The sequence below is a fragment of the Peromyscus maniculatus genome, chromosome 4, assembly GCF_049852395.1.
Source record: "Peromyscus maniculatus bairdii isolate BWxNUB_F1_BW_parent chromosome 4, HU_Pman_BW_mat_3.1, whole genome shotgun sequence".
NCBI classification, from domain to species: Eukaryota; Metazoa; Chordata; class Mammalia; order Rodentia; family Cricetidae; genus Peromyscus; species Peromyscus maniculatus.
Window position 1 is genome coordinate 13,095,092 of NC_134855.1, and position 24,400 is coordinate 13,119,491.

Consider the following 24,400-nt stretch of genomic DNA (forward strand, 5'->3'; position numbering starts at 1 on the left):
ACCTGTGCACACAGGTGCTCTCATGTGCAGGGCACATGTACTTCCAGTGTTCTTGTTCTCATGATCATTTGTCCGATAGGGCAGTCTGCGGCTTAGGCACAGGAGAGGTTGAGCCTTGCTGGTACCAGGAGCAGAAACTAGACCCAAGAGGTCCTCTGAAGGGTTTGATTTGGGAGTACTATTCGGAGTTTTTAAAGGCTGTCCCATCTCACAGTGGCTAGGCAGCTGCCCAAAGCCTATGGCAGATCTGAGGGGTGCCAGGGTCTTACTGAGCGGTGAGACCAGATGGGAGCAGGCAAGCTTAGGCTTTTTTGGTTGTTGTATTTTTTTCTCTGATGCTGGAGCAAACTCTGCCTTGGGTCTTGGTCATGCTAGAAGAGATCTCTGCCAACCCCAAAACTCTCTGAAGGGAAGGTATAGGGTGTGGGCAGCATGTCCCAGGGACAGCCCTGCACAGGTAGTGGCACCTGCTGAGTGCCAGGCTCCATTCTCTGTGCGTCAGATGGGACCCCCCATCCTCACCACTCGCTGGTACTGCTGTATCATGCTGCACCAACACAGGAACCATCCAGAGGAAGCCAGCTTGCTCTGGGTCCCAGGGCTGAGCTGTGGCTGGAGTTTCTTCTAGTGGGACAGCCCTGCATCTGCCCTCCTCGTGGTGGAAAGCAGTCCTCTTGTGCTTGACCATGTCCTGGGGCCACTCACTGCCTTGTTACTGAGCATGTCACCTTGCTCTCTGGTTTAGTAGGTGCCACCTTCAGATCAGCCCTGGAAAGTAAGTCTTGACAATGGCATTGACTTTGTCAATGTCGCCCTCTTGTGGCCATAAGCTCCTCATGCAAGGCAACTGCCATAGTTACGTGTGTGTGTGTGTGTGTGTGTGTGTGTGTGTGTGTGTGTGTGTTTATGATTCTAAAAGTTAACAAGCTTAATTATAGAAAACATGAGAAATGAAAAAAGAAGACATGAAGTAAAAAGATGTTAGGGCCAGGTGTGATGGTGCACACCTTTAATCCTAGCACTCAGGAGGCAGAGGCAGGTGGATCTCTGTGAGCTCGAGATCAGTCAAAGCTACATAGTGAGACTCTGTCTTAACAAAAGAGAAGAGAAGAAACACAGCCAATGAACTTATCTAGAAATAAAGGTGTGGGCTGGGTGTGTGTAGCTCAGTTGGTAAATTACCCTCAGGAGGTGGAGGCAGGATAATCAGGGGGAAAAATCTTTGGTTTCATAGTGAATTTGAGGTTGGCCTGAGGTACATGAGACCCTGTCTCAAAATAAACAAAAGGCATAGAAATAACTGAAGGCAATGTTTTGTCATATTTTAAGTTTTTCTTTTTTAGAAAACAACATTTTTAGAGTTACTTTTCTCCCTTAATTATTAGATACTTGTTGCCTAGAAAAGTTTAAACTGTAGAGAAGTGTGAAGAAAAAGAAGGGGGTAAAATCTATTTCTAGTTCTTTCAGGCACCAGCAGACTTGTGGGCATTTCCTTTCTTTTATGTTCCAAGTGCCCAGGTCCTGGTCTCCTTGGGGCTTTTGTTCTATCTTACATCAGTGGGACCTTCCAGAGACCACTGTCCTCTGTGTCCTTACAACCCCTGGCTGGCATTGTTCCAGGGCTTGTGACTCCCCTGAGGGAATAGCCCATGGTTCCCTCGGTCCTCAGATAGGGATGCTGTTGGTGCTTTCCCTCTGAGATGCTCAGCTCTGGTCAGTGCTCCTCTGGCATTGGTCAGTTTAACGAGTCTTTTTCTGTCCCGCCAGCCAGCTCCCAAGTAACAACACGGAGTCTTATCAATTATGAAAGCTCGGCCATTAGCTTAGGCTTGTCCCACTACTTCTTATAACTTCAATTAACCCATAATTTTATTGCTTTATGTTCTCTCTCCCATTCTGTGTGTCCAACTCATTCCACATCTTGATGGCATCCCCTCCATGCCTGGATTCTTCTTCCCAGTTTCTCTCCCTCTGCCTGGAAGTCCCACCTGTATCTCCTGCCTACCTATTGGCCAGTTAGCTTTTTCTTTTTTTTTTTTTTTTAAAGATTTATTTATTTATTTTATGTATATGGGCGCTCTATTTGTATGTTTGACTTTATGCCAGAAGAGGGCATCAGATCCTACTATAGATGGTTGTGAGCTACTATGTGGTTGCTGGGAATTGAACTCAGGACCTCTGGAAGAGCAACCAGTGCTCTTAACCTCTGAGCCAGCTCTCCAGCCCAGCCATTTAGCCCCACCCCCACCCCCACAGCCGGGACCGCCTTCCTCCCGGCCCAAGCGGGTGGGGGTCAGGGCGAGCCTAAGTTTAGCTTTTTATTACACCGATCACAGTAATACACCTTCACACAGTATACAAATATCCCACAACAGATCAGCTTTCCCCTGTAAGTACCACCACCAAAGCAGATGGGCTGTGTAATGCCCATGGGATCCTAGATGCCCCTAGGGAGATGCCAGTCCCGCCTGAGGACCATGGGGAGTCCTCTCTGGGCAGGGCAGAAGCTGTGCTGCCATCCTGTGGGACATTGCTACCCACTGTCATGTGCCAAGGGTCTGTAAAAGAGTCAGATGTTCTCAGAGCAGTCTGTGGCCACAGTAGTTGGGGGTATTGAGGTCCCACCAGTCACAGACCCTCGCTATCATGACCCTTGTTTTGACCCATGCAATAGCTGGGCATGTCTTCCCTCCCATGTGGCTGCTGAATGACCAGTGTCCAGCTAGAGGGTCTTATAGGAGGGTGGCAACAGGGACCTTTGTACCCACCTCTGTATCACACACCCATGGCAGGTATCACCAACCTGGTGTGGAAATTGCCCCGTGAACCCCACGCATCACCAGGTGACCCTGGCAGTTACCACCGTTCAGACAGGGTTGGCCCAGGTAGAAATACTCAGGCTATCTCAGATATGCCTTCCAGTCCGAGCTCCCCATGGCTCCCTAGAGCTAGAACTCAGAGCTTGCTGTCCAGGTAACTTTCATGGGTGTGAGGCTGAGTCTGTGTGCATATCTGCTCTGAAGGGAGCCCTTGCAGCTCAGCCCGCCACTCCTGTGGTGTGAGTGTGTGCTGTGGGGTCTGCCCTTCCATTGAGGCTTCCACTTTGACCCCTGATCTGCTTCCTTTACAGGTTCTCCTGCAGACTCGGTGAGTACTCCCAACTCTTCCCACTCCTTGGGGGCTGTGCCAGCATAGACATGTGTCTGTGCGTTCCCCTGGGTGGCCGAATATCTGGAATGTGTCCCAGCAGCTCGCCCACTCTAACTCCCTAGGGATCTCCAACGGTAGCCGTACCTCTGTGGCACAGCATGCTTACCCACGGGGACAGGTCACTAAAGTCATTATAGGGCATAGCCATGTCTCCGGCAAGCTGTAGAGTCCATCTCTGTTATCCAGCCTTGAATGGATGCTCACCAGGACCAGTAAGGGCACAGAGATGCCTCCATCACATACTTAGTTGTGTTTTCCAAAGGTGTGTCCAGAACAGACGCTGGACAGGGAGGCTTCCTGGGGGAGGTGGGAGTTAAGGGTATGTAATGGGGTTCGGGAGCACAGGGTGGGGGGGGTATGACTAATATTGGGAGAGGAAAATAGTGTTACAGACACCTGCTGGAGGTTAAGACATGACCCTTCCCTCCTGCTTCCTGCCCTGACCCTCCTGTGGGTGGTGCTGATGTGGGGACTAAAGGTGGAACACCTTCCCTAACCATCTGTCCTTGTCCTCACAGGATGCTCCTGGAGCCGGACCAGGTGAGTGCTCTGGACTCAGCTACCTCTGCAGTCTTTATCAGCCGACAAACTGCATCTGGATGTGGTGGTAGCTGCCTGGCACAGGCATTTTTTTTTTCTTTCTTCTTTTTTTTTTCCCTGAGACAAGATTTTTCTGTATAACAGTCTTGGCTGTCCTGGATCTCGCTCTGTAGACCAGACTGGCCTTGAACACCCAGAGATCCACCTGCCTCTGCCTCCCAAGTGCTGGGATTAAAGGCGTGTGCCACCACCTCCCAGCTAGCACAGCCATTCTTTGTCCTGGATTCTCTGGATGCCTCCCCAGATTTACTTAGGTTCTGATGGGGTGGGAAAGGACCTTCCACCCCAGCTCAGAGAGGCGCTAGGCTGCTGCCCCAAAGCCTGAGTGAGCAGGAAGGCCAGGGATCACTGCCATTTTTCTATCCCCCTGGTTTGAGCTGCCCGGCTGTTGAAACAGTCAGGCCTAAAGACCTCACATTCTGGATGAAGTCTGAGCTTCCTCCAAGGAAACTCAATCCCCACCCAGATGTTACCGCAGCTGGGCTGTGGCCTGGACCAGGCCTGGCAAGACGGTTCTGTGACATCTTTGAACATCTGGGGTGAGACTGGGGCACAATGGGACTCCATCTGAGGATAGCCTCAGATTCTTGGGGCTCAGCCTAGATCTCCATGGCAGCCTCAGGCCTGCCTCTGACCAGTTCTGTGGCACCTCATCTCTAACATGGGGCTCCGCCCCAATTTCACTCTGCAGATCCCAGTTCCGTGGTGTCAGGAAGAGTCATAAAGCTCCAACTATAAATTAGTAGCTGTTACTGGAATGTTCTGGTATCTGTTTAATTGAGTAGATAATCTACTTAGGATATTTATCAAAACGATGTAGGAGCCATATGTGAAAGAGGGGTAATGCAGGCTCCTCTGTGTTGGGGAGCGGTCTCACCAAAGGGTTCCCCAGACCAGAACGGGTCTGTGATGGGGTGAGCTGCCAGCGGGGACAAGGTCTCCAATGAGCCATCCTCTTCTACCTTGCCATGCATAGGTCCCAAGATGGTTGCTGTGCAGAATTACCATGGTAACCCAGCTCCTCCCGGGAAGCCCGTGTTGACCTTCCAGACAGGGGACGTGATAGAGCTGCTCCGGGGTGACCCCGACTCTCCTTGGTGGGAGGTGAGTCCTGGGCCCTGGAGGAAGGGGGTGCAGCCTTGCTCCTCGCTCCGGCCATCCCCCAAGGGTGATGCCGTGGTGTGAGAGAAGAGGGCTGCTTACTATGGCCTCTGCCACTTCCGTTCTGCATGTGAATTCTGCCATACCTTCCTGGAGGCATTTGCTACAGGGGTAGGGGTACAGCATACTTCCGCAGAGACTCGTTTGCCTTGTCTCCTTCCTGCCTCAGTGGACCCCACAGGTTCTGTCCCAACCGTGCCATGCCCCATCCCCAGTGCCCCCATTCTGGTTGGCAGCCACCCACAGTGTGGGAATGGCCCCAGGACCCTGTCCTGTGGGAGGGAGACAAACATGGGCCCCATGATATTCTTGTGGACTAGTTTACACTTCTGAGCTGGAGCATATTACATCTTTAGCACCCTCTCTGTTGAGTCCAGCACCTAAGGAACCTGAGACTCCATCCCCAACTTGGAGTATAGAGTTAGAGGAAAGGTTGGTGATATTTGCAGTGTCTTATTCCCTGAAGGACATCATTAGTAACTGAGTCCAGACTATTGAGCCAGACTGGACAGTCACATAACATGAGACCCAAAAGGCACTGAAGGATGCTCTGCATCCCGGGTGTCATGGTTTCATGCTGTTGCTGTGATGAAACACCCCGACAGAAAGCATCTCTGAGGATAAAGGATTTATTTGCACATGACTCCCGGTTACAGTCCGTCACTGCAAGGAAGTCAGGCAGGAACTTGAAGCTGCTTGGCACATCCCATCCACAGTCAAGAGCAGAGAGGAGGAATGCACGCTTAGTGTTTGGCTCACCTTCCCCACCAGGACCCCACCCAGCGAGTGGTACCGCCCCCTTTCAGGCTGCCTCTTCTTACCTCACTCACTGAGGCAATCCTGGGTTTCCCCCACAGAGGCAGGCCAGCCTGATGTAGACGGCCCCTCACTGAGACTCCGTCTTAGATGACTCTGGGTTGTGTCACATTGGCAGTTAACCATCACCCAAGGTCTGCATCCTCCCTCCCTCCCCCCGGGTGTCACCTGTCTCTTAGGTGGACTTGCAGAAACACGTGGCTGTTGTGTTGAGCCTCGGTGTTACTTATATGTAAAGTGGGAATGTCCTCACTTCTCTGCCCCAAGTGGTGGGGAGGCCAACTAAGGTCACAGCAGGGAGGTGACACTCACGTTGGGCCTGGGGTTTGTATAGCTACAGGTATCTTAGGGTCCTTCATGCCTCCTGGTTCCTTCTTCCTCCAGGGGCGACTGGTTCAAACCCGGAAGTCAGGGTATTTTCCCAGCTCATCCGTGAAGCCCTGCCCAGTGGATGGAAGGGTGAGTCCTTTTCCTCATGCTTCTAGGTCACAGGGTCCAAGATGCAGAGAGCTAGGGCCAGGGAGTCAGGTTGTCCTTGCTAGATGGCCACAGTGAACTGCATCTGGGCAAAGCAGTTCATCCCGGGGTGGGCAGGGGTGCTTGTGTCTGTTGAGAGGTTTGGAGCTGAGAATGAGCAACCTGTGCATGTCTTAGTCTATTGCTGTGAAGAGACACCACAACCAAGGAAACTCTTAGGAAAGAAAGCATTTCATGGGGGCTGGCTTTCGGTTTCAGAGGCTTAGTCCGTTTTCATCGTGGTGGGGGCATGGCAGGTACATAGTGGTGTGCAGAGCTCTAAAGTAGTGCCTTAGAGCTGCATCCTGCTCCACAGGCAGCAGACAGAAACACTGGGTCTGGTGTGGGCTTTCTGAAACCTCCGGTCCCACCCCTAGTGACACACTTAACTCCCACAAGGCCGCACCTTCTCATCCTTCTGTTCCTTCTCAAATAGTTCCACTCCCTGGTGCCTAAGCACTCAAATCTATGAGCCTCTGAGGTCCATTCTTATTCAAACCACCACAGTGGGCATCTACCCAGTTGAAACTAATGTAGAACCACTGCCCTCCCCTGTGGAGAAGACTCTTTAGACATCCTCGCTGGCCGTCAGAGCCCAGGGAAGAGGAAGCTTCCCAGACACAAGGCCTGAAAGCTGGATCTTGTTCAGAACAACAAACAAGGCTGTTCTTGGCTGTGATGTCAGACGCAGCAAGGAGATGGCCTGGGATAACCTGACCCCTCTCCCCACAAGGACAGCTAAAAGTGAAAGAGACACTTCTCCCTGCAAGTGCTGGGAAAAGAGGCATCCCCACTCACCCCAGACCCACCCAGTTCATCTGCTGCCTGAAAGAAACGTTTTAAACACTCAGAACTCATTGGATAGACCTGGGGAGCCCATAGCAGAGGAGGACAGGGATTAGGGGACACTGTCCCCCCTGAGTATGACCACCTCATGCCCACTGTTGGGGATTTCCTGTGGCTCCAGCCCTTCCCTCCCAGGAATTAAGTTTGCTGCTGGTTCCTCACTCATGCATGTGTTCTGTGAAAATCAGTCATTCTCTCCCTCAGCCATCCTGAGCGTCTGCTCAGAGGAAGTCCTGGCAGTTCTCCTGGGATGGCACAGTTCAGGGGTGCTCGGCTAAGTCCACCTGCAGTTGTGGCCCAGTATAGACTGCTGGTCCCAGGATTGGGTTTCTCATGAGCTTCCCCTCATGCCCCAGGGGACATTAACACACCTGTGTTCTGTCCCCAGCCACCTATTGGCCGCCCGCCATCCCGGGAGATTGACTACACTGCATACCCCTGGTAAGTGGATTGTGGGCTGCAGACTTGGGGCATTTGGTGGCCCCTGCGTCATAGGCTATGGCCCTATAAGCCCATGAGCTGGCCTGGGTCAGGGGGAAACTGAACCCTACCCTGGCCATTTCCCCATCTCTAAAACAGATCAGTAGGCTCTGGTATTTGTGGTAATGAGACCTTTTCTGTGTAGGCTTAACTGAGCTTTATTACGTAAGCTATAGAAGTGATGTATTTATGGTCGAGTTTGTAGTCATGCCTTTGGTGAGAAGAGAAGCTGGGTTACATGGAAGGATAAAGGTGGGTGTTTTGGGTATGGTCACAGGTCACGTGAGTCTCGGGCTAATTCTGTCGAGTCTGTCCCTGCTGTGCCCAGTGCCTGGAAGAACTACCCCTCAAAGCCGCATAGCCCCACATGGGCAGCACACATGTCTCTAACCCAGATGGGGCTCATTCCCCATTCAGTCCAGTATCCCCAGGCATCACATGTGATGTGTCTGCACAGCCTCGAAGGTCCTTGTTCCCTCCTAGCACTTCACTGATGTATGCCCTGGAGCATCTCTCTAGGAAGGCTACTGGGCCTGTGGGTGCATGCCCACCCTGCATTGGCCTGCAGGTCGCAAATGATTGATGTCATAGAGACCGTGGGGCTGTCCTGGATGGAGTCTTTGTTTCTTGTCATCTTAGTGTGACAAAATCCCCAGCAAAGCCACTTAAGGAAGGGAAGGCGTATTTTAGTTCCCAGTTCCGGGATACAGTACTTGGTGGTGTATTTCGGTTCACAGTTCCAGGGTACAGTACTTGGTGGTGTATTTCGGTTCACAGTTCCAGGATACAGTACATCATGGGGAGCATGAGGCAGCTGTTCACACTGCATCCCGGGTCAGGAAGCGGAGAGGTGCACAATCCTGGCTCAGCTTGCTCTTCTTTGTACTCAGTTTGAGAACCCAGCCCACGGCATGGTGCCCCACTTGCACGGAGGTTGGGGCTCCCTGCCTCAGTTAGCTTAATCTAGATAATCCCTAAGACATCCAGAGATCTGTTTCCATGGTGATTCAAGTTGACACTCAAGATTGTCCACCCTGTGGTGGTTTTAGTTTTTAATTTTTTTTTTTTTATTCTTTGACAATCTCAGACACGTGTGTAGTGAGTTTTAGTCATTGTTGCCCCCACTACTCTCCAGCCCCCCAACTTCTCCCCAGGTGGCCCCTCTCCTACTTTCATACCCTTTGAATGTGTGACCCCCTTGGTTTAGTTGGGTTTGCTTGCAGTGAGCATGGGGGGAGGGGGTTTTGTTTTTTAACTAGAGTGTGGGCAGCCTACCAGTGGCTACTACTAAAGAAAGTGACTCCCCTGCCCCAGCCACCAAGAAATTTAATTTATGAACCCCAGATCTACCTTGACTGTGCAATGTCACTGAAGACTAGGCCCATGGTGTCAGACCCTGGAGAACCTGGGGCTTGCTTTGCTGAGGTGACCAACCTTTTTTTGATGGTGGGAAAGGCCTGATTGTGCCCAGATCTCATTCTGCATGGATGCCGGCCCTCTCCAGGGTGTCTCTCCCAAGATGCCCACATCATTACTTCTTTTCAAGTAGTGAAAAAATGGGGTCTGGTAGAAGTTTGTGGTTCAGATAGACCCCCACCTGGCTGTGGCACTCTCTTATGTCTCTCCCCTGTGACATCTTCATCAGGTACCCTGTACTCTTGACTTGAGGTGCTGGCCCCCACATTGTGCTCTGATCAGGATATGGCCACGTACCCCTCACCAGTCACACATCTCCTCACCTCAAAGGTTTTAAAGTTCAGACAAGGAGCGAAGCCTGAGGCAGGTGACATGTACACACCAAGGCCACCTCTTCAGCACTGTGTCTCAGTTCTGGTTTCCTGACCCCAGGTTTGCTGGCAACATGGAACGTCAGCAGACGGACAATCTGCTCAAGTCTCATCCCAGTGGGACCTACCTCATCAGAGAGCGACCAGCAGAGGCCGAGCGCTTTGCCATCAGCATCAAGTAAGCCGCAGGCCTGGGGCCCATGAGTAGCCCTCCTGAGCCCGTTATTGAGGGGATGGAGTGGGTCTTTTCTGATGTCCAGGCTAGAAAATCTTGGACGAAATGGTGGCAGAGGACACATATGCTAGCCTCAGGGCTCCTCACGTGTGCTGGGTGCAACCGGCAGCCTACACAAGACATGGCTCCATGGCCATGTGGGTGGAGGATGGAGCATGTTCAGAGACAGGTGGGCTGGTAGGACACTGGGAGGCGCTGTCAGGAATGTACTGCCAGCCTGTCCAGTGACGCTTAGGTAGGATGTACTCATCATGTTGCTTTGTGGCACCTGGTGACCCTTGGAGAACTCCAGCAGTGGCCATGACAGCCTTGTAGCTTGGGCTACAGGCCCTTGTTCTGGACATCTTTCCTCAGATTAAAACAAAGCCAAAAAACTGGCAGTTTGTTTTCCTTAGCACAGGACACCCATGGGCACAAGTTACTAGATTTTACAGGGTTAAGAAATGCATGCTTTATAACCAATCCCATGTAATGACATGGTAGACATCACCCCCACCTCATAGGAGTGTCCACAGTGTCTTATGTATGCCTGGCCTTTAGGACACCACAGTGGGGGTCCTATTGATCTGGCTCACAGCACATGTTAAGTCCAGGGGGACACAGGTAGGTACCTGCAAAGGCCCTGTGGAGTGGGAGACTGGTCAGTTGAGGGCTTGATTATTCATTAGTCAGTTTTTGCTTTAGCTGATTTCAGAGTATTGGACCAACCTTGTATTCCTAGGATGTCTCTCTACCCCCTCACCCATGGCCAAGGTGCCCAGTCCTTGTTACATGTTCGGTTCATATACAGATATACATGAAATGGGGAGATAGAGTCTCTTGCTTAACTGGCTGGGTTCCTATACCCACAGTCACAAGGATACTGGCTCCACTTTTCTGTCTGTGTGGTGTCGTTGACTTTGATGCCTGGCATGGGTTGGGATGGCTTTCAGGAGAGCCTCCCAAGGCTCTCTAAGTTGGCTACACTTGAACTGCTTACAGGGATGAGGGGGATCTCCCAGTCTCCAGGCAATGAGTAAAAGTCCCAAACTATAGGCAGCAGAAGCCTGGAGAGGGCAGTGGGAGGGGAGGGGAGAGGAATTGAGTTGGTTGTGGGGGACTCTGGGGTGTGGATTTCAAGCAATCAGGGAGAGCGATGGGATGGGTCCCAGGAGACCTGCCCAAATGGAGAGAGCCAAGGGCTGGAGAAACGGCTGGCTTGGAGTGGCTGCAGAGGTGGTACAGGGGTTTGGGTCAGGATCTTTGCTGAAACAGATCTGGAATACGCCTGGGGTTGTGTTCCTAGGCAGTAACAGCTGGGCTGTGTGTCTGTCCAGGTTCAATGATGAGGTGAAGCATATCAAGGTAGTGGAGAAAGACAACTGGATCCACATCACTGAAGCCAAGAAGTTTGAGAGCCTCCTGGTACGTGCGCCCGTCATTCCTGCTGCACCAGACCCTGGCCACAGAGGCCCACTGGTTCTCCACCCCACAACCATTCTGCTCCTGATGGCCCCTTCTCTGTGCCTAGGGAGGAACGGTTCTTTCCAGTGTGGGGCGGAAGCGTAGGGGAACTGGACAGAAAACCTGGGGACAGTTGGAGCAGTGTTGTACACTGCCCCCCTGGGAGGACACTGGAGCTTTCATTTCCCCTCTGTGGCCCGTGGGAAAACATAAAGGCAGACAGAAAGTGCCCAAAATCCCTTTCTCAGCCCAGAGTCAACATGCACCGTCATGTGAGGCTCTAGGTTCCTCTTGGGGCAGCTAGACTCTTCCAGAGCCATGGCACCACCCTTCACGTGCCCATCATTCTTTGTTGCCTGGTCCTCCCCCTGGCACTAGCCTCATGCATTCTGCCCTGCCGGTGTGCCCTCATCCAGCATGGAAGGTTGTCCTTCAACCTTGGCATTCCTTCTAGAACATTCTCTCAGAAGTATTTGGGAGCACTAAAGCCGAGGGGGAGGTCTCTGAGGCCCTGGCCACCCTAGCTGAGCTTGGTTGGAGGGAGGGCTCTCTGAGGAGTCCATACCTTTGAACCCAGGAGGTGGGAGGGCTCCTGATTCTCCAGCGGTTGGTGAGTGTGCGCCCCCTGCAGGAGCTGGTGGAGTACTACCAGTGCCACTCACTCAAGGAAAGCTTCAAGCAGTTGGACACTACGCTCAAGTTCCCCTACAAGTCGCGGGAGCGTGCCGCCACCAGGGCCTCCAGCCGGTCCCCAGGTAATGTCTGTGCCCAGGGGTGTCCACTCAGGCCACTTCCAGGGCCAAGATGCTCCCTGTCCACCTGGGTCAAGAGCTGTTGCCCCCACCCCTGAGCGTGGACCAGGCCTGCCCATCTGCCCATGCCCCTGCTCATTTCATGTACAGATGGGGTTGCACTGCCACCCTGGTACTTGACGCCTGTGCTTGGAGCTGGCAGTAGTGAGAAGCAGTAGGGTCGGGTCTGAGAGCAGGTCCCTCCCTGGGTGTCCTGGGACCTTGGGACAGAGACAGGCCCAGAGCATTTGGCTTCTAGCTCAGAGCTCTTTCCCCTGAGTCTCCAGTCTGCAGGGACCTGCAGAGCCATGAGAACTTCCCTCCCCACCCCAGATGGAGCAGACCAGCAGAGGGTTGCCAGCCTCTCTTGACAGTTGGCCCCAGTGTCTTTTCAAGCCATAGGTGTAGAGTGAGCAGTGGCCTAGCCATGCCAATGCTAGGTCCCGGCCCTCCCTGGTGTCCTCCTGAGGTAGAGCCTGGCATCCCCTGTGCTCTTGGCCGTCAGCATCCTGCCCTCTGTCTTATGATCTCTCTCGCCTCTTTGCAGCTTCCTGTGCTTCCTACAACTTTTCTTTTCTCAGTCCTCAGGGCCTCAGCTTTGCCCCTCAGGGCCCCTCCGCTCCCTTCTGGTCAGGTACCTCTACTGCTCAGGGCCCAGCCTGGTGGGTCCCCCTGGCTGTGCAGCCTGGTGCCGGGTGCGGGAGGGAGGCTGGGAATCAGGCCACGGCTGCTGCACACGAGGACACATTAGGCAGGGTTCTTCCCTGGTTGATAGCCCCTTCCCTGCCTCCTCCGCTGTCATCCGTCACGGCCATTGGGTGCTTTGCCTCTGGTTGTGGGGCCTGTGGGCAGGAGGGGCAGAGCTGGTGACTGCCCTGCGGCTGGGAAAGCTGCCATGGGAATGGGACGGGTGCAGAGGAGGGGGCTTCGGTCAGCCCTGGCATGACATGCTTTCTGCTGCCAGAGCCAAAGCCCCTCTGTGTGTGGCTGTGTGTGTGCCCTCACTCGCTGTCACGGTCCCCTGTCCCTCAGGACTTCTGGGTTCTGGGCTGAACCAGTTCAGTGGGTTTCCAGGCTAGATTGGAGATTTGGGATGGGGATGCCACACGCCGTAGCGGTCAAGGCATGGGTGCCTGCTCTGTTCACCAGGGACATGCTTGCTGCCTGTGATAGCTGCCCGGCCTGGGTGGTGATAGCTCCAACCCTCTTCTAGTGCATGCATGGGTGGGTCATATACCCAAACCCACCAAGGCGTGGAGGGCCCTGAGCTGGAGGCTAGAGCGTCCCCCCAGAGACCTTCTCTAACTGTGGGCACAAAGGCAGACTCTAGGTAGCAGGCAAGAGACCTCTCTCAGCGCGAGGGCCTCCGGGCCCTGGCTGAGCAGCTCCCGCAGTCGTGTGATGGACCACCCTGTCTGCCCCAATAGTGTTCACGCCGCGGGTCATTGGCACAGCCGTGGCCAGGTACAACTTTGCTGCACGGGACATGCGGGAGCTGTCGCTTCGGGAAGGTGACGTGGTAAAGATCTACAGCCGAATCGGTGGGGACCAGGGCTGGTGGAAAGGCGAGACGAATGGACGGGTGAGTAACTTTACCTGGCTTGAGGGCTTCATTGCCAAGGCCCAGGGCCGGCTCTGACCCAGCTGGGCTCAGACAAGCTATTCTGCAGCCTCGACTGTGCTCAGCCTTGTTAGGCACACTGCGCCTGAGATCTCCCTGATGTCATAGGGGTGGGGGTGAGGATCCAGATGTTCATTGTGATCCTAGCTGCACTGGTCAGGTCTCGATCCAGGCCTCACAGACCCTGTACTGTGTCAGACCCTGTTTCCCTACCTTTTTGGTCACTCAGAAATGGGTTTTATATACAGTCTTCTGGTCACTTGAAGGTAGGGAAGCCTCAGGGGCCCATCAGATCCTACCCACCCCATCTCTTCTTCCTGTTTGCAATGACTGCCAGGTAGATCCCTGAGACTCTTTTTTCCCCCCAGAGAACCTGCAAAAAAACAAAAACCCTCTCTATCCCCAGACCCATTTAGATCCACTGGCTTTGACCCAGGCCTCTGAAACCCAGGTCTCTCGGGTTTTTGGAAAAGCAGAGAGCTCCCTGTGCCACCCCCAGGACAAACGGGGTTTTCCTGGGGCCATAGGTACCCAGACAGGTGCACTTGTGTGCAGAGGACCAGGCAGCCTCGGCTCCCCTGCTGAACTCTCTACAGCTGATAGCAGGGGCTCTTCTGTGCCCACTCGGCTTGGCATCTGTGTTGCAGGCCAAAATGTGTTCATGTATACCCAGCTGCCTTTCAAGAGAGTGAAGGCTACTGAGTTATAGCAGCCACTTTGAGGGCTGGCCCTGAAAGCTAGCCCATGCCAGTTGTGTTGGAAGCAGCTGGGACAGTGATTCAGTAACTTGCTTGGGCCCGCCTCAGGTCCAGGCCATTCTGTAGCACAATTTGAAAATAACTGGTTTGAGCTTTGGTGAGTAGCTCTTGCTGATTTAACCTGCTGTCATCATGGAATGCCTTTTTATCTCTGGCAGTTTTACTGCTGAGTCGCCTGTCTCCTGACAGAGGCAGCAGCAGTTTCACGTGAGCAGCTGCTCTTCTAACCAGCTCCCCACACTCTCTCCTGTCATGGTTGATTTTTCTCTTTCCTTGTACTTGAGATGAGTTTCTTGAAACCAGTTGGATTTTTTTAAGTGACTCTAATGTGGCAGTCTTTGCCATTTAGTAGGCATATGTAGTCCATTTACATTTAGTATAAATATTGGCCATTCATTTATAAGTCCAACCTCTTGTTGCTTATTGTCAATCAATTACTCCTCTCTCCTTCCTGGGCAACTTTTGGGTTAACCAATATTTTTTTCTGTCTTTCTTTCCTCTCCTCATGATTGTTTTCTTTTTTCAATTTTTTTAGTTATATACCCTTTTACTACATATGCTAATATTCTGGTGGTTCCAGATGTACTTGGACTATACCGAGTCCCTTCGGTGAGGACTTTTACTGCAGAGAAGGTGTAAGGACCTCAAAGCCTTGAATTATAAATTATTTTCCTCCCAGTTTTTGTGTGGCATTGCCGTGTATCTTCTATACTCTTTAATATTTGAGAGTAATTGCCCAAATGACATTTCTTTACTCCCTAGTATTCCCTGAGGTCAAGGCTTTTCCCTTTTCACATACTACAGTTTGCTGATCTATAGTCAGATTTTCTAATTTCACCAATTTTCTCAATTATGTTTTTTCTAGCTGTTGTTTACTAGATACATGAACTACTACTGACCATGACCATCATACTAATTGGAATGTTCCTCAGTTTCTCTTGGTCATATATGACTTGTAATGTTTTTTGAAGAGGGGACTTTTTTTTTCTGTCCCATTGTTAGGTTTGATGTTTCTTCACATTTAGACAGAGGCCATACCTTTATGTCCATGTACACAAGGGGAATGTCATTCATCAGTGTTACAACCTCTGTTCTATTTCATTGTTACTGTGATAAAACAGTCTGACTAAAAGCAGCTTAAGGGAGGGAAGGCTTTATTTCATCTTACATGTCTCAGGATCACCTGCCTAGGGGATGGTGCTGCCCACAGTGGGCTGGACTCCCTACATCATTTAACAACCAAGAAAGCCCCACAGATGTGTCTATCTGAACTGGAAATCCCTTAATCAAGGCTTCTCCTCTCAGATGCTAGCTAGGATGGATTCTGATTGGGTGTCCGGTTCCAGGTTCTCATTATTTGTGGTATTAACTTTGAACTTGATTAAGAGGCTATCTGCCAGGTCCCTTTCTTTCCTATTTCCATCTGTTCCATCTGCATTCTCTCTCTCTTTTTTTTTTTCTTTTCTTTTTTAATTTTTTGAGACAGGGTTTCTCTGTTTCTCTTTGTAGCTTTGGAGACTGTCCTAGAACTCACTGTGTAGACCAGGCTAGCCTCGAACTCACAGAGATCCGCCTGCCTTTGCCTTCCCGAGTGCTGGGATTAAAGGCGTGCGCCACCACCGCCTGGCCTTCCATCTGCATTCTATCCTGAACTGACCCTACTGTTAGTCCTGCTCTCTGTCTAACCTGTTGCTTAATCCTTTTAGATTCTTTTAAGTCATTGTATCTTTTGATTCTAGGGTTGTTTCTCTCTCTCTCTCTCTCTCTCTCTCTCTCTCTCTCTCTCTCTCCTTCCCTTCTTCCTTTTTTGTTTATTGGTTAGTTTTGTTTTATTTTTGAAGACAGGGTCTCACTGAGAAGGGCTGGCTGGCCTTGAACTCAAGGTAATCCTCAGTCTCCTGAATGCCGGGGTCATGGACAATGCAGCACCATATCCAGCTTCCGTTCCGGCCGAGGACTTCCTTGATTTCTGACTTCTGTTCTCTGGAAGAAATGTCTGCCTTCTTATCAGTTTTCTAGAACATATGGAGTAGCTCTTTCCATCCTGACCCAGGGCTCCTGGCTGCTGCCTGTGTTTGCTTTTGCTTTTCATCACTGTCAAGGCTGAAGACCAGGTTGTGTGTCAAGAGATGTGGGAAGATGCATTTCTCAGTAGGGTCTGATGCTTTTCTCATTGGCAGATCATAGACTAGGTCCAGGCTTTCAGTCTCTCCTCAAGGCTCGGTGAGGCCTGGTTGAGATCTCTGGCATGTAGGAGAGTTCTCCTCTCACCAAGCTCCTCCTGTCCCTGTCCTGACACACACACCCTTGCCATGTGCACACACATGCAGACACACATGACCCGCCATCTCTTTCAGATCGGTTGGTTTCCTTCGACGTACGTGGAAGAGGAGGGTGTCCAGTGAGGGCGAGACATGGACGGACGCATGGATGTTCTTGGGAGTCTCCCCAGCTCTGAAGTCCACCTCTGGCTTCTCCATGGCTCCGGGAACTGCCTGCCTGCCAAGCTTGCAGCTGTTACAGCCCACAGGGATGGGGAAGGTGTTCCACCGTCACCTGCCCTGGGTGGCCTGCCCCTGGGTACATTCCTTGTACATAGAGGAAACCTGTGCTGGCCACACCCAGAGCACCAAGGAGAGGGAGCTCAGGCAATGTGGCCAGGTGGGTGTGGATGACAGCCAAGGTCAGAAGCCACCACCTGACCCTCTGGTTCAGACGTTCAGGAGCCCAGAACTCAACTCATTGTGTGCCAGGGAGGGCTGGGGACAACAGGGAGGGCCCTTCCCAGCCCCATCTGCTCGGCCCTGCACTGATCTGCCTGTCTTTCTGCTGCTCTCTAGAGTGGGTGTCAGGTCTTGGGAGGCAGGCAGGACCAGACCGTGCTGTAGCACACACGAGGCCCGTCTGGGGTGCAGGATCAGAGAGCTTGCACAGAGACCACCGGGTCATGCTGGCTCTGCAGCTTTCCCTGACCGCCTCCCTTCCCAACCCGTCAGGGTCCTGCCGAGCGCTAACTGGCCAGCCCCTCTCTCTCTGGGGGGGGCCTTTGGAACGACGACATTGCTGACCCACCCCCAGCCCACCCCAGTCAGTGGTACTGCGCTTTGCTCGTCGTCGACGCCTCTTTCCTGAGGTCTTCCCTGTCCTGCTGCCAGGGGACGCACCTGCGAACCCCAAAGGGTGGGGGAAGAGACCCAGGTTCCCCTCCCCACTGCCTCTCTTCTCTCCAGGAGGCACTCTTGGGTCTTCTGCATTCCAAACCATGGTCCCTAGGAGTCTGCTGGCCTTTGCACTCGATGTTGGTTCTAGCCCTCGACAGGTGTCCCCACGATGATTCCTGCAGCCCACACACTGGACCTGTGGCCAACCCAAAATAAGTGCTCTTGGGGTGTCTCCACCCCTTTACCCCACTTCTCTCCTGGTGCTTCCTGGCCTTTGACCTCTGGCTTGGCCAGTCCCTACTTTCTCCCTACCCAGAATTCCATGTGAAAGCTTATGTCAAGACACAGACTTCTTGGGGCCCTTTCTCCATCTAGCCGCCCAGTCCTGGGTGAGCAGGGAACCAAGGCTAGGGTTTGAGTCATTGTCCCTGCCTGAGTGGGACTGGGCACCACCTTGTACCTGGGGATACTTTCCAAAGTTGGCCTCATGTCCTCCAGCTTGGGACCCACATACAGCTTTCTGGGGTGTGTGGGGAGGCAAGGAGGAATTCAGAAGATGGGGAGCAACAGAAAGTGAGACACCCTGGAAAGGCTCAAGCTGTGAGAAGCTGGTTTGGGAGTGAAGAGTTGGCTTGGAGAGAGTCGGGGGCACGGGCCGCTTTGCACAGCTCCCCAGCCCGGCCTGCCCAGGGCCAGTGCAGGCTGTGGGGAGGCTCTGTCCGCCCCTTCTATATGAATGCCCCATGCTTTGTTTTTTTTTCTGGTTTTTGTTTGTTTGTTGTTGTTTTGTCCTGTTGTGTTTTGTTTTGCCTGTTTGTGTTTTAAAGGGGGGGAAAGTTGTAATTATTTCGTCTAAATCTCCCATTATATATCTGTGAATAAGAGACTCTATAATAGCAAAATGATGTATATTTTAGTTTGTCATGATATAAGTCATGATAATGAAGGACACTGAGAAAAAGAATGATCTAGAGCCCCGGTTTTGTGAATGTTTTGTGTTTGTTTTGACGTTTGTATTTGGTTTGGGTTTTTTGTTTTTTTGCGTCACACTGAGCAGGGTGATGGGAAGGTTGGGCAAACTGGTACACAGGCACCTCTTCGAGAGACTGGGCACCATTTGAGGGCTGAGGACTGGGGGCCTGAGATCAGCTGTGAACATTTGCAGTGCAATGCATGCAAGTCAGGGATGAGGGGGTCCCACAGCCAGCAGTACCCCCTAATGGAACAATTGTACATTTGCCAATGGGTTTTCCTCCCCAGACTACGGTTTTTACTACAAATAAACCTACGTTCTATTCTGCAGCCGTGGTTAACCTTTTGTGCCTGGGAGGGAGTAGCTGGCATCCTAAGTCCAGCAGGGTTTGTCCTACCCAAAGCCTGGCTGCCAGATGGTCACCTCTGCCTGGGCTGGCACAGCATCCAGCAGAGTCTACCAGGTGACCTTAGAGCAGGAACCTCAGTCTTCAGAGATAAAAAGCAGCACTTTCTCCTTCAGGATGAGTCCTGTGTGATTTGATAAAGAAAACCTAAATAATCAAGTGTTTGTTCCCATCACCCTATAGGGAAAAGGCAGCCCATGCCTCAGGATCCCAGGCTTCCCTCCCGGTTTCCCATCCTTAGCCTGCCCTTCCCTCTTCATGGTTACCTCGCCGCCCAGTGTGGCTCCTGAGGTTCCTGATGGTATAACTGTGGAAGGAAGCAGAGGCCCCTGTTAGCACTTTAGCCAGCACCTTGTTGCAGGGCCACTCATGACTAGTGATGCTCGGAAGTGCACAGAGTGAGGTAGGCACGTGTTCACCTGCAGAACGTGGTGTCCTGTTACCAAGGAGATGGATCAAGGCCACCACAGTGGGCAGCTGGCTGCCCTTGACAAAGGTGCACCTTGTGGGTTCCTGGGAATGTGACATGAGACTCGGAGGCACTTGGCTAGTGTGGGTTCTTCTTACAAATGTCCCCTGTGGCTGTGATCTCACTACTGAGAGTGGAGGAGCCCACACTGCTCCATCTCAGCCCTAGCACTGTGTGTCCAGGACTGTGGTCATGTTTCCTTCCCATGCGCCCAGGCCAGGTAAGCATGAAGATTATGTCCATCCCGTCTTTTTCTAGTCCACGCAGTGTGGTGTTCACCCTGTGTATGCTCAGACCCTTGTCCTGACACACCTCCCCACAGCTGCTTGGACATGTTCTCCCCAGCCTGTGATGGCGTCAGCCACTGCAGTCTTCTGCACGATTTGTAACCAGAAGCCACTGGGAAGTAGAGAGCAGAAGGATCCCAGGACCTTCAGCCACCCATCAGCCAGCTCCTGCTGATTGGGTCCAGGACTTCCCATCCTCACCTCCTCTGGGTCTCTTCTGCCTTGGTGGCCTAAGTCCCCACCATGTGGGCAGGCGGTAGAGGAAGCAGCTTCCTCAACCCTGCAGCCCTTTCTGGGATATTCTTGGGTCCTAGGCTGTCCCTCTTGGGCCACCGTGCCCTGAGGGGCAGAATCCTGATTCCCAGTGGGCTCTGCATCTCTCCTCAAATGATCTCCATTACCTCTACTGTGAGGAAAACCTCAGACTGAAGATGTGGGTACAGAAGCCCATATCCCTGTGGTCCCAGACCTCAAGGTCAAGGCCATCAGGTGTTTTTTTTCTGCAGACTTCCTCCTTGGCTTGCAGTGGAAGCCTCTTGCTGTGGTCTCTGGTGACCTTTCCTTGGCACACGTTTCTTCCTTTTCTCATGAGCACCCTAGCCTTGTTGGATTAGGAGCCAGCAAGGACCTTGCTAACTTTGCCTCTTATAAGACCCAGCTCTGACTGTCCCTGGGAACTAGAGCTCATGAGTTTCTGTTGCACAGTCCATCCCTAGCCCTATCCACATCACAGCTACTGAGCATGCACATCCTCTGGTCGCCTGTCGGAGAAAATGCAGTCATGACGTGGTGGCCAGCCCACTTGGCATACTGCGCTTCTAAACAAGAAGCATAGCTCATGATGCTCCTGAAGTCAGAGCACTGAATTCTGAAGTCTCGTGAGTAGCCGGTAGCTGACCTGGGATGAGTCTGCACTCTCCACGTCTCCTTTAATAGAGACGCTTCTTCCATAGAAACCCTGGTGCTATGAGCATTTCATTATCCAGTCCGAGGTAATGTGCTAACCAATCAGAGTTGACAGGCTTCCACTGTGTAAGTGGTCGCTCACATGCCGTAAAGCAGACACTGTTCCCCGAAACCGTCTCTGGGGTGGTTTATCTCTGAGCCCTTTACCTACCCATGAGCAGGGACACTGTCCTTTCACCAGGCTGGCAGAGCCCAACCTCCCTGTGTTGGTTTTATATCAGCTTGGCACAAGCTACAGTCATTCTGGAAGAGGGAACCTTGATTGAGAAAATTCCCTCACCAGAGTTGCCTATGGGCAAATCTATGGTACATTTTCTTGATTGATGATTGGTGTGGAAGGGCCCGGCTCACTATGGGTGGTACCACCCTGGGTTGGTGGTCCTGAATGCTATAAGAAGGCAGGCTGAGTAAGCCATTAAGCAGCATTTCCATGGCCTCTGCATCAGTTCTTGCCTCAAGGTTCCTGATCTCTCTGAGTTCCTGCCCTGACTTGCCTCAGTGATGGACTGCTGTGGAAGTGTAAGCTGAAATAAAGCCTTTCCTCTCCAAGTTTCGTCTGTCATGGTGTTTTATCCTAAGACACTCCCATTCTAGGCAACCCCATACAGAGAGGCTTTGTGCATTTTCAGACCTTACTGGGGACAGCAGTCTTCTTTCTATCCCCTCAGCGTATGTGTCCACAAAGGGCACTCCACCTACATCCATGGGCTAGAAAGATTGTGTGCCAGACGGTGGTGGCGCACGCCTTTAATCCAAGCACTCAGGAGGCAGAGGCAGACGGATCTCTGTGAGTTCAAGGCCAGCCTGGTCTCCAAAGCAAGTTCCAGGAAAAGGCACAAAGCTACACAGAGAAACCCTGTCTCGAAAAACCAAAGAAGAAGAAGAAGAAGAAGGAGGAGGAGGAGGAGGAGGAGGAGGAGGAGGAGGAGGAGGAGGAGGAGGAGGAGGAGAAGGAGAAGGAGGAGGAGAAGGAGGAGGAGAAGAAGGAGGAGAAGGAGGAGGAGAAGGAGGAGAAGAAGGAGGAGAAGAAGGAGGAGAAGGAGAGGAGGAGGAGAAGAAGAAGAAGAAGAAGAAGAAGAAGAAGAAGAAGAAGAAGAAGAAGAAGAAGAAGAAGAAGAAGAAGAAGAAGAAGAAGATGATGATGATAGTGGCCTGAGGTGGGCAGCCACAAGTGAGGCAGGAGCCAGGACCACTTGGAAATGCTGCCCCTTGGGCTGAGTTGGAAGCGACAGTGGCAGGAGCTGCCCAGGAATGCACCATACAGAATGGAATAGGCCAGAGGGACCCCTCCACAGTGTTGCTTACTGGCCTGTGCCAGGCCTGCCACCCTGGCCCCCTTGCTCTTTGTGAGTCAATTGATACTTCCCCTTTCTAGGCCAGCTGGAGGTACCTGCTCCTGAGACTTGCTGAAGGTATTTGTATTAAGGAAGGTCTCAGTGGCCAGCAGAACACATGTCTACCAACTCTACAAGCGAGCATTCACCACATTCTAGCGCTAGGCCATGGCAGAAAGCCAGAGGAAAATACCCTGTTATGGTTCTTTCATCTCCTCTTCCCCTCCCTCTCAGGATGGGATACAATTTTCCATAGGAATATGTGGAGGCCCACAAAGGTTTCCTAGTGAGATCTGAGCTTGCTTTACCCAGCAGGGCTGCATTAAGGGATGGTTTGACCACGTGCATGGTTACCAGGTAATTGGAAGGGTCTGCACTTAGATGTGCTGGGGGAGGTCTTTTGCTCTGCCCTTTGGCATTCCTATAAAAAGCCCCTTAGAAGACATAGAACGGGCTGGTGGATATTGATCCAGGCCCTTCTGAAGCTATCCTCTGTTTCTCTCCCCACAACATTTCTATCTAACATTTCTTATCCCTCTCCCCTCAAGGTTACCCTGGGGAAAAAGTGGGAGCTGGCCTCTCACAGATGGCATCAGAATGTACTAGGACTTGGCAAAAGGAGAGTTAGGGGGTGTCATGGAGCAGGGGGGCATGCCTGGTAATGAATTAAAAGTAAAGGTGACGTTATTCTATTTTGGGGAGTATATTGATGAAGTGGCTGAAAGAAATGCCAAAATGAAAAATTAGGCTGCAGTGAGTATCTCTCTGTCTAGGTTTCTTTCTCTCTTAATTTCTATCTATTAAAATTAAGGAAAAAACATGGGGTTAGGTTTAGGAATATTGGGTAAGAAGAAACTCAGGATAAGGTAGAATATAGGAATATAATGTAGGAAAAAACTTAGGGTAAGGTAGAATATAGGAACATAGTATAGAAAAAAAATACAGAAAAACAAGACAGAGGAGCTGTGTTCTTGGAAATCTTAATGCAGACTCCTGGGGAAGAATTGGAGTCATGCAAAAATACTATGAAGAGAATGGACAGAAAAAGATTTCCATGAAAGCTTTTGGTCTGTGGACAGCTTAAATTTAAGCCCTGAGTGGCAGGGAAGAGTTTTCCCTGAGGCGGAGGAGGACAAGACAGAATCCCCCGCTCCTCTGGCAGTGCACTGAATGAAAGCATCATACCATCAGAGTCAGTTTCCTCTTGGCCATGAAGCCAAGTTTAGGGAACAGAAGTCTTGGGGAAAACTTAGTAATCTAGTTCTCAAAAAACTGGAAGCTTTTCAGGTGTTTCCTTCTCAGATCTCTTTTCTTTCTATAAGGGTAAAATTAGACTCACCTGGAAGGAACATCTATTAGAATGGAAAGATCGCCCATAACTGCCCTAGCACAAAAAACCTCTCAGAATATGGCAAACCCTCGTTGATGGTCCTGTCTTTCCTTCAAGCCAGTATTAGAAAAGCAGCAGACACTTTGGACCCTAGCCAGAGTCCCCTCGGCCAGAGCCTAGCAAGAGATGCCTGGCAGAGCTCAGATGGAGAGCCGAGCAGGGCAGCATCGCCCCAGGGTGGAAAGGGAGCCAAGGTAGTGCTGTGGACCCAGGGAAAAGCTGCTGGTATGGAGAAAAGCAGTGGAGGCTTTGAAATCCTCTCTGCAGCGAAAAGGACAAGGAAATAAGCCCCTAGCAGTAGCTGCAATGGCAGTACGGGAAAAGCCGAGGCAGGATTTGGCCGTACAAATGAGACAGAAGTGGGGACTCAAGCCCCTACCCCCAGAACAGAACGCAGCTAGCAGAGAGCCTGAGCAGTGGTGGTGACGTCAGAAACTCTGAATCTGGGGGAGGAAACAAGCCAGGACAAAGAGAATCTATGGGGGGGGGGGAATCGCTGAAAAAGCTCTTATTTTGAGCGCTCTTCACTGACTCGATGAGGCAGGGGAGTGAAGCTGTGAAGGGTTTTTGCTTCTGGCACCAAGCACTAGTCTGAATGTGTGCAGGCGGATGAGCGCAACCCACTCTGTAGACAGTGCCAGGTGAAAAGACTGATTAGAGAGGTACATCTGTGTCCTAATGTGAGCTTAGGGAAGACAAAAAACTTCCTGCAGCAAAAAGAGCAAAAGCTTGAATGCAGACCATGTGAACAGAACCCGGAGAGCAACAGCTGCAATCAGCCACAGCCAAGTTTTCTTCCGGACCCAGAAAGGCAGCTTGGGAAATGTAGTTTGTAACAGTGTGGTGGTGTAAGCAGGTATAAGCAGATATAGCGGCAAAATGTCTAAGAAAATACTGCCGGTACTGCACTGCCCCCAAACTCTGCTTTTTCAGCTCAAAATGCCATTTTCCCCCCAAGCGCCATTAGAAAACTTAGCTTACCTCCTGAAAACGGGAAACAGGTGAAAGCTTGACTGTCAGGAGGCAATTAAATGCTAAATTTCACCCTCGTCGGGCGGTGGTGGCACACGCCTTTAATCCCAGCATTCGAGAGGCAGAGGCAGGCGGATCTCTGAGTTCGAGGCCAGCCTGGGCTACCAAGTGAGTCCCA

The 24,400-nt window shown here is 51.7% G+C and overlaps 1 protein-coding gene across 3 annotated transcripts in view; it reads left to right on the forward strand.

Annotated features, from left to right (window-relative positions):
- Nucleotides 1–18,727, forward strand: part of Vav2 (vav guanine nucleotide exchange factor 2) — a 168,792-nt gene extending 150,065 nt beyond the window's left edge. For 2 of the 3 annotated variants that reach the window (XM_006993112.4, XM_076569150.1), the window contains exons 18-28: nt 3,131–3,147; nt 3,729–3,750; nt 4,787–4,914; nt 6,172–6,246; nt 7,538–7,590; nt 9,478–9,594; nt 10,968–11,055; nt 11,726–11,849; nt 12,433–12,519; nt 13,313–13,467; nt 16,622–18,727. In XM_006993112.4, the coding sequence (XP_006993174.1) occupies nt 3,131–3,147; nt 3,729–3,750; nt 4,787–4,914; nt 6,172–6,246; nt 7,538–7,590; nt 9,478–9,594; nt 10,968–11,055; nt 11,726–11,849; nt 12,433–12,519; nt 13,313–13,467; nt 16,622–16,669 (914 nt within the window). In that variant the 3' untranslated portion in view covers nt 16,670–18,727. The remainder of the gene's footprint in view (nt 1–3,130; nt 3,148–3,728; nt 3,751–4,786; nt 4,915–6,171; nt 6,247–7,537; nt 7,591–9,477; nt 9,595–10,967; nt 11,056–11,725; nt 11,850–12,432; nt 12,520–13,312; nt 13,468–16,621) is intronic. The other variant, XM_015986619.3, reaches the window with a different exon arrangement.
- The last annotated feature ends 5,673 nt before the right edge of the window (nt 18,728–24,400 follow it).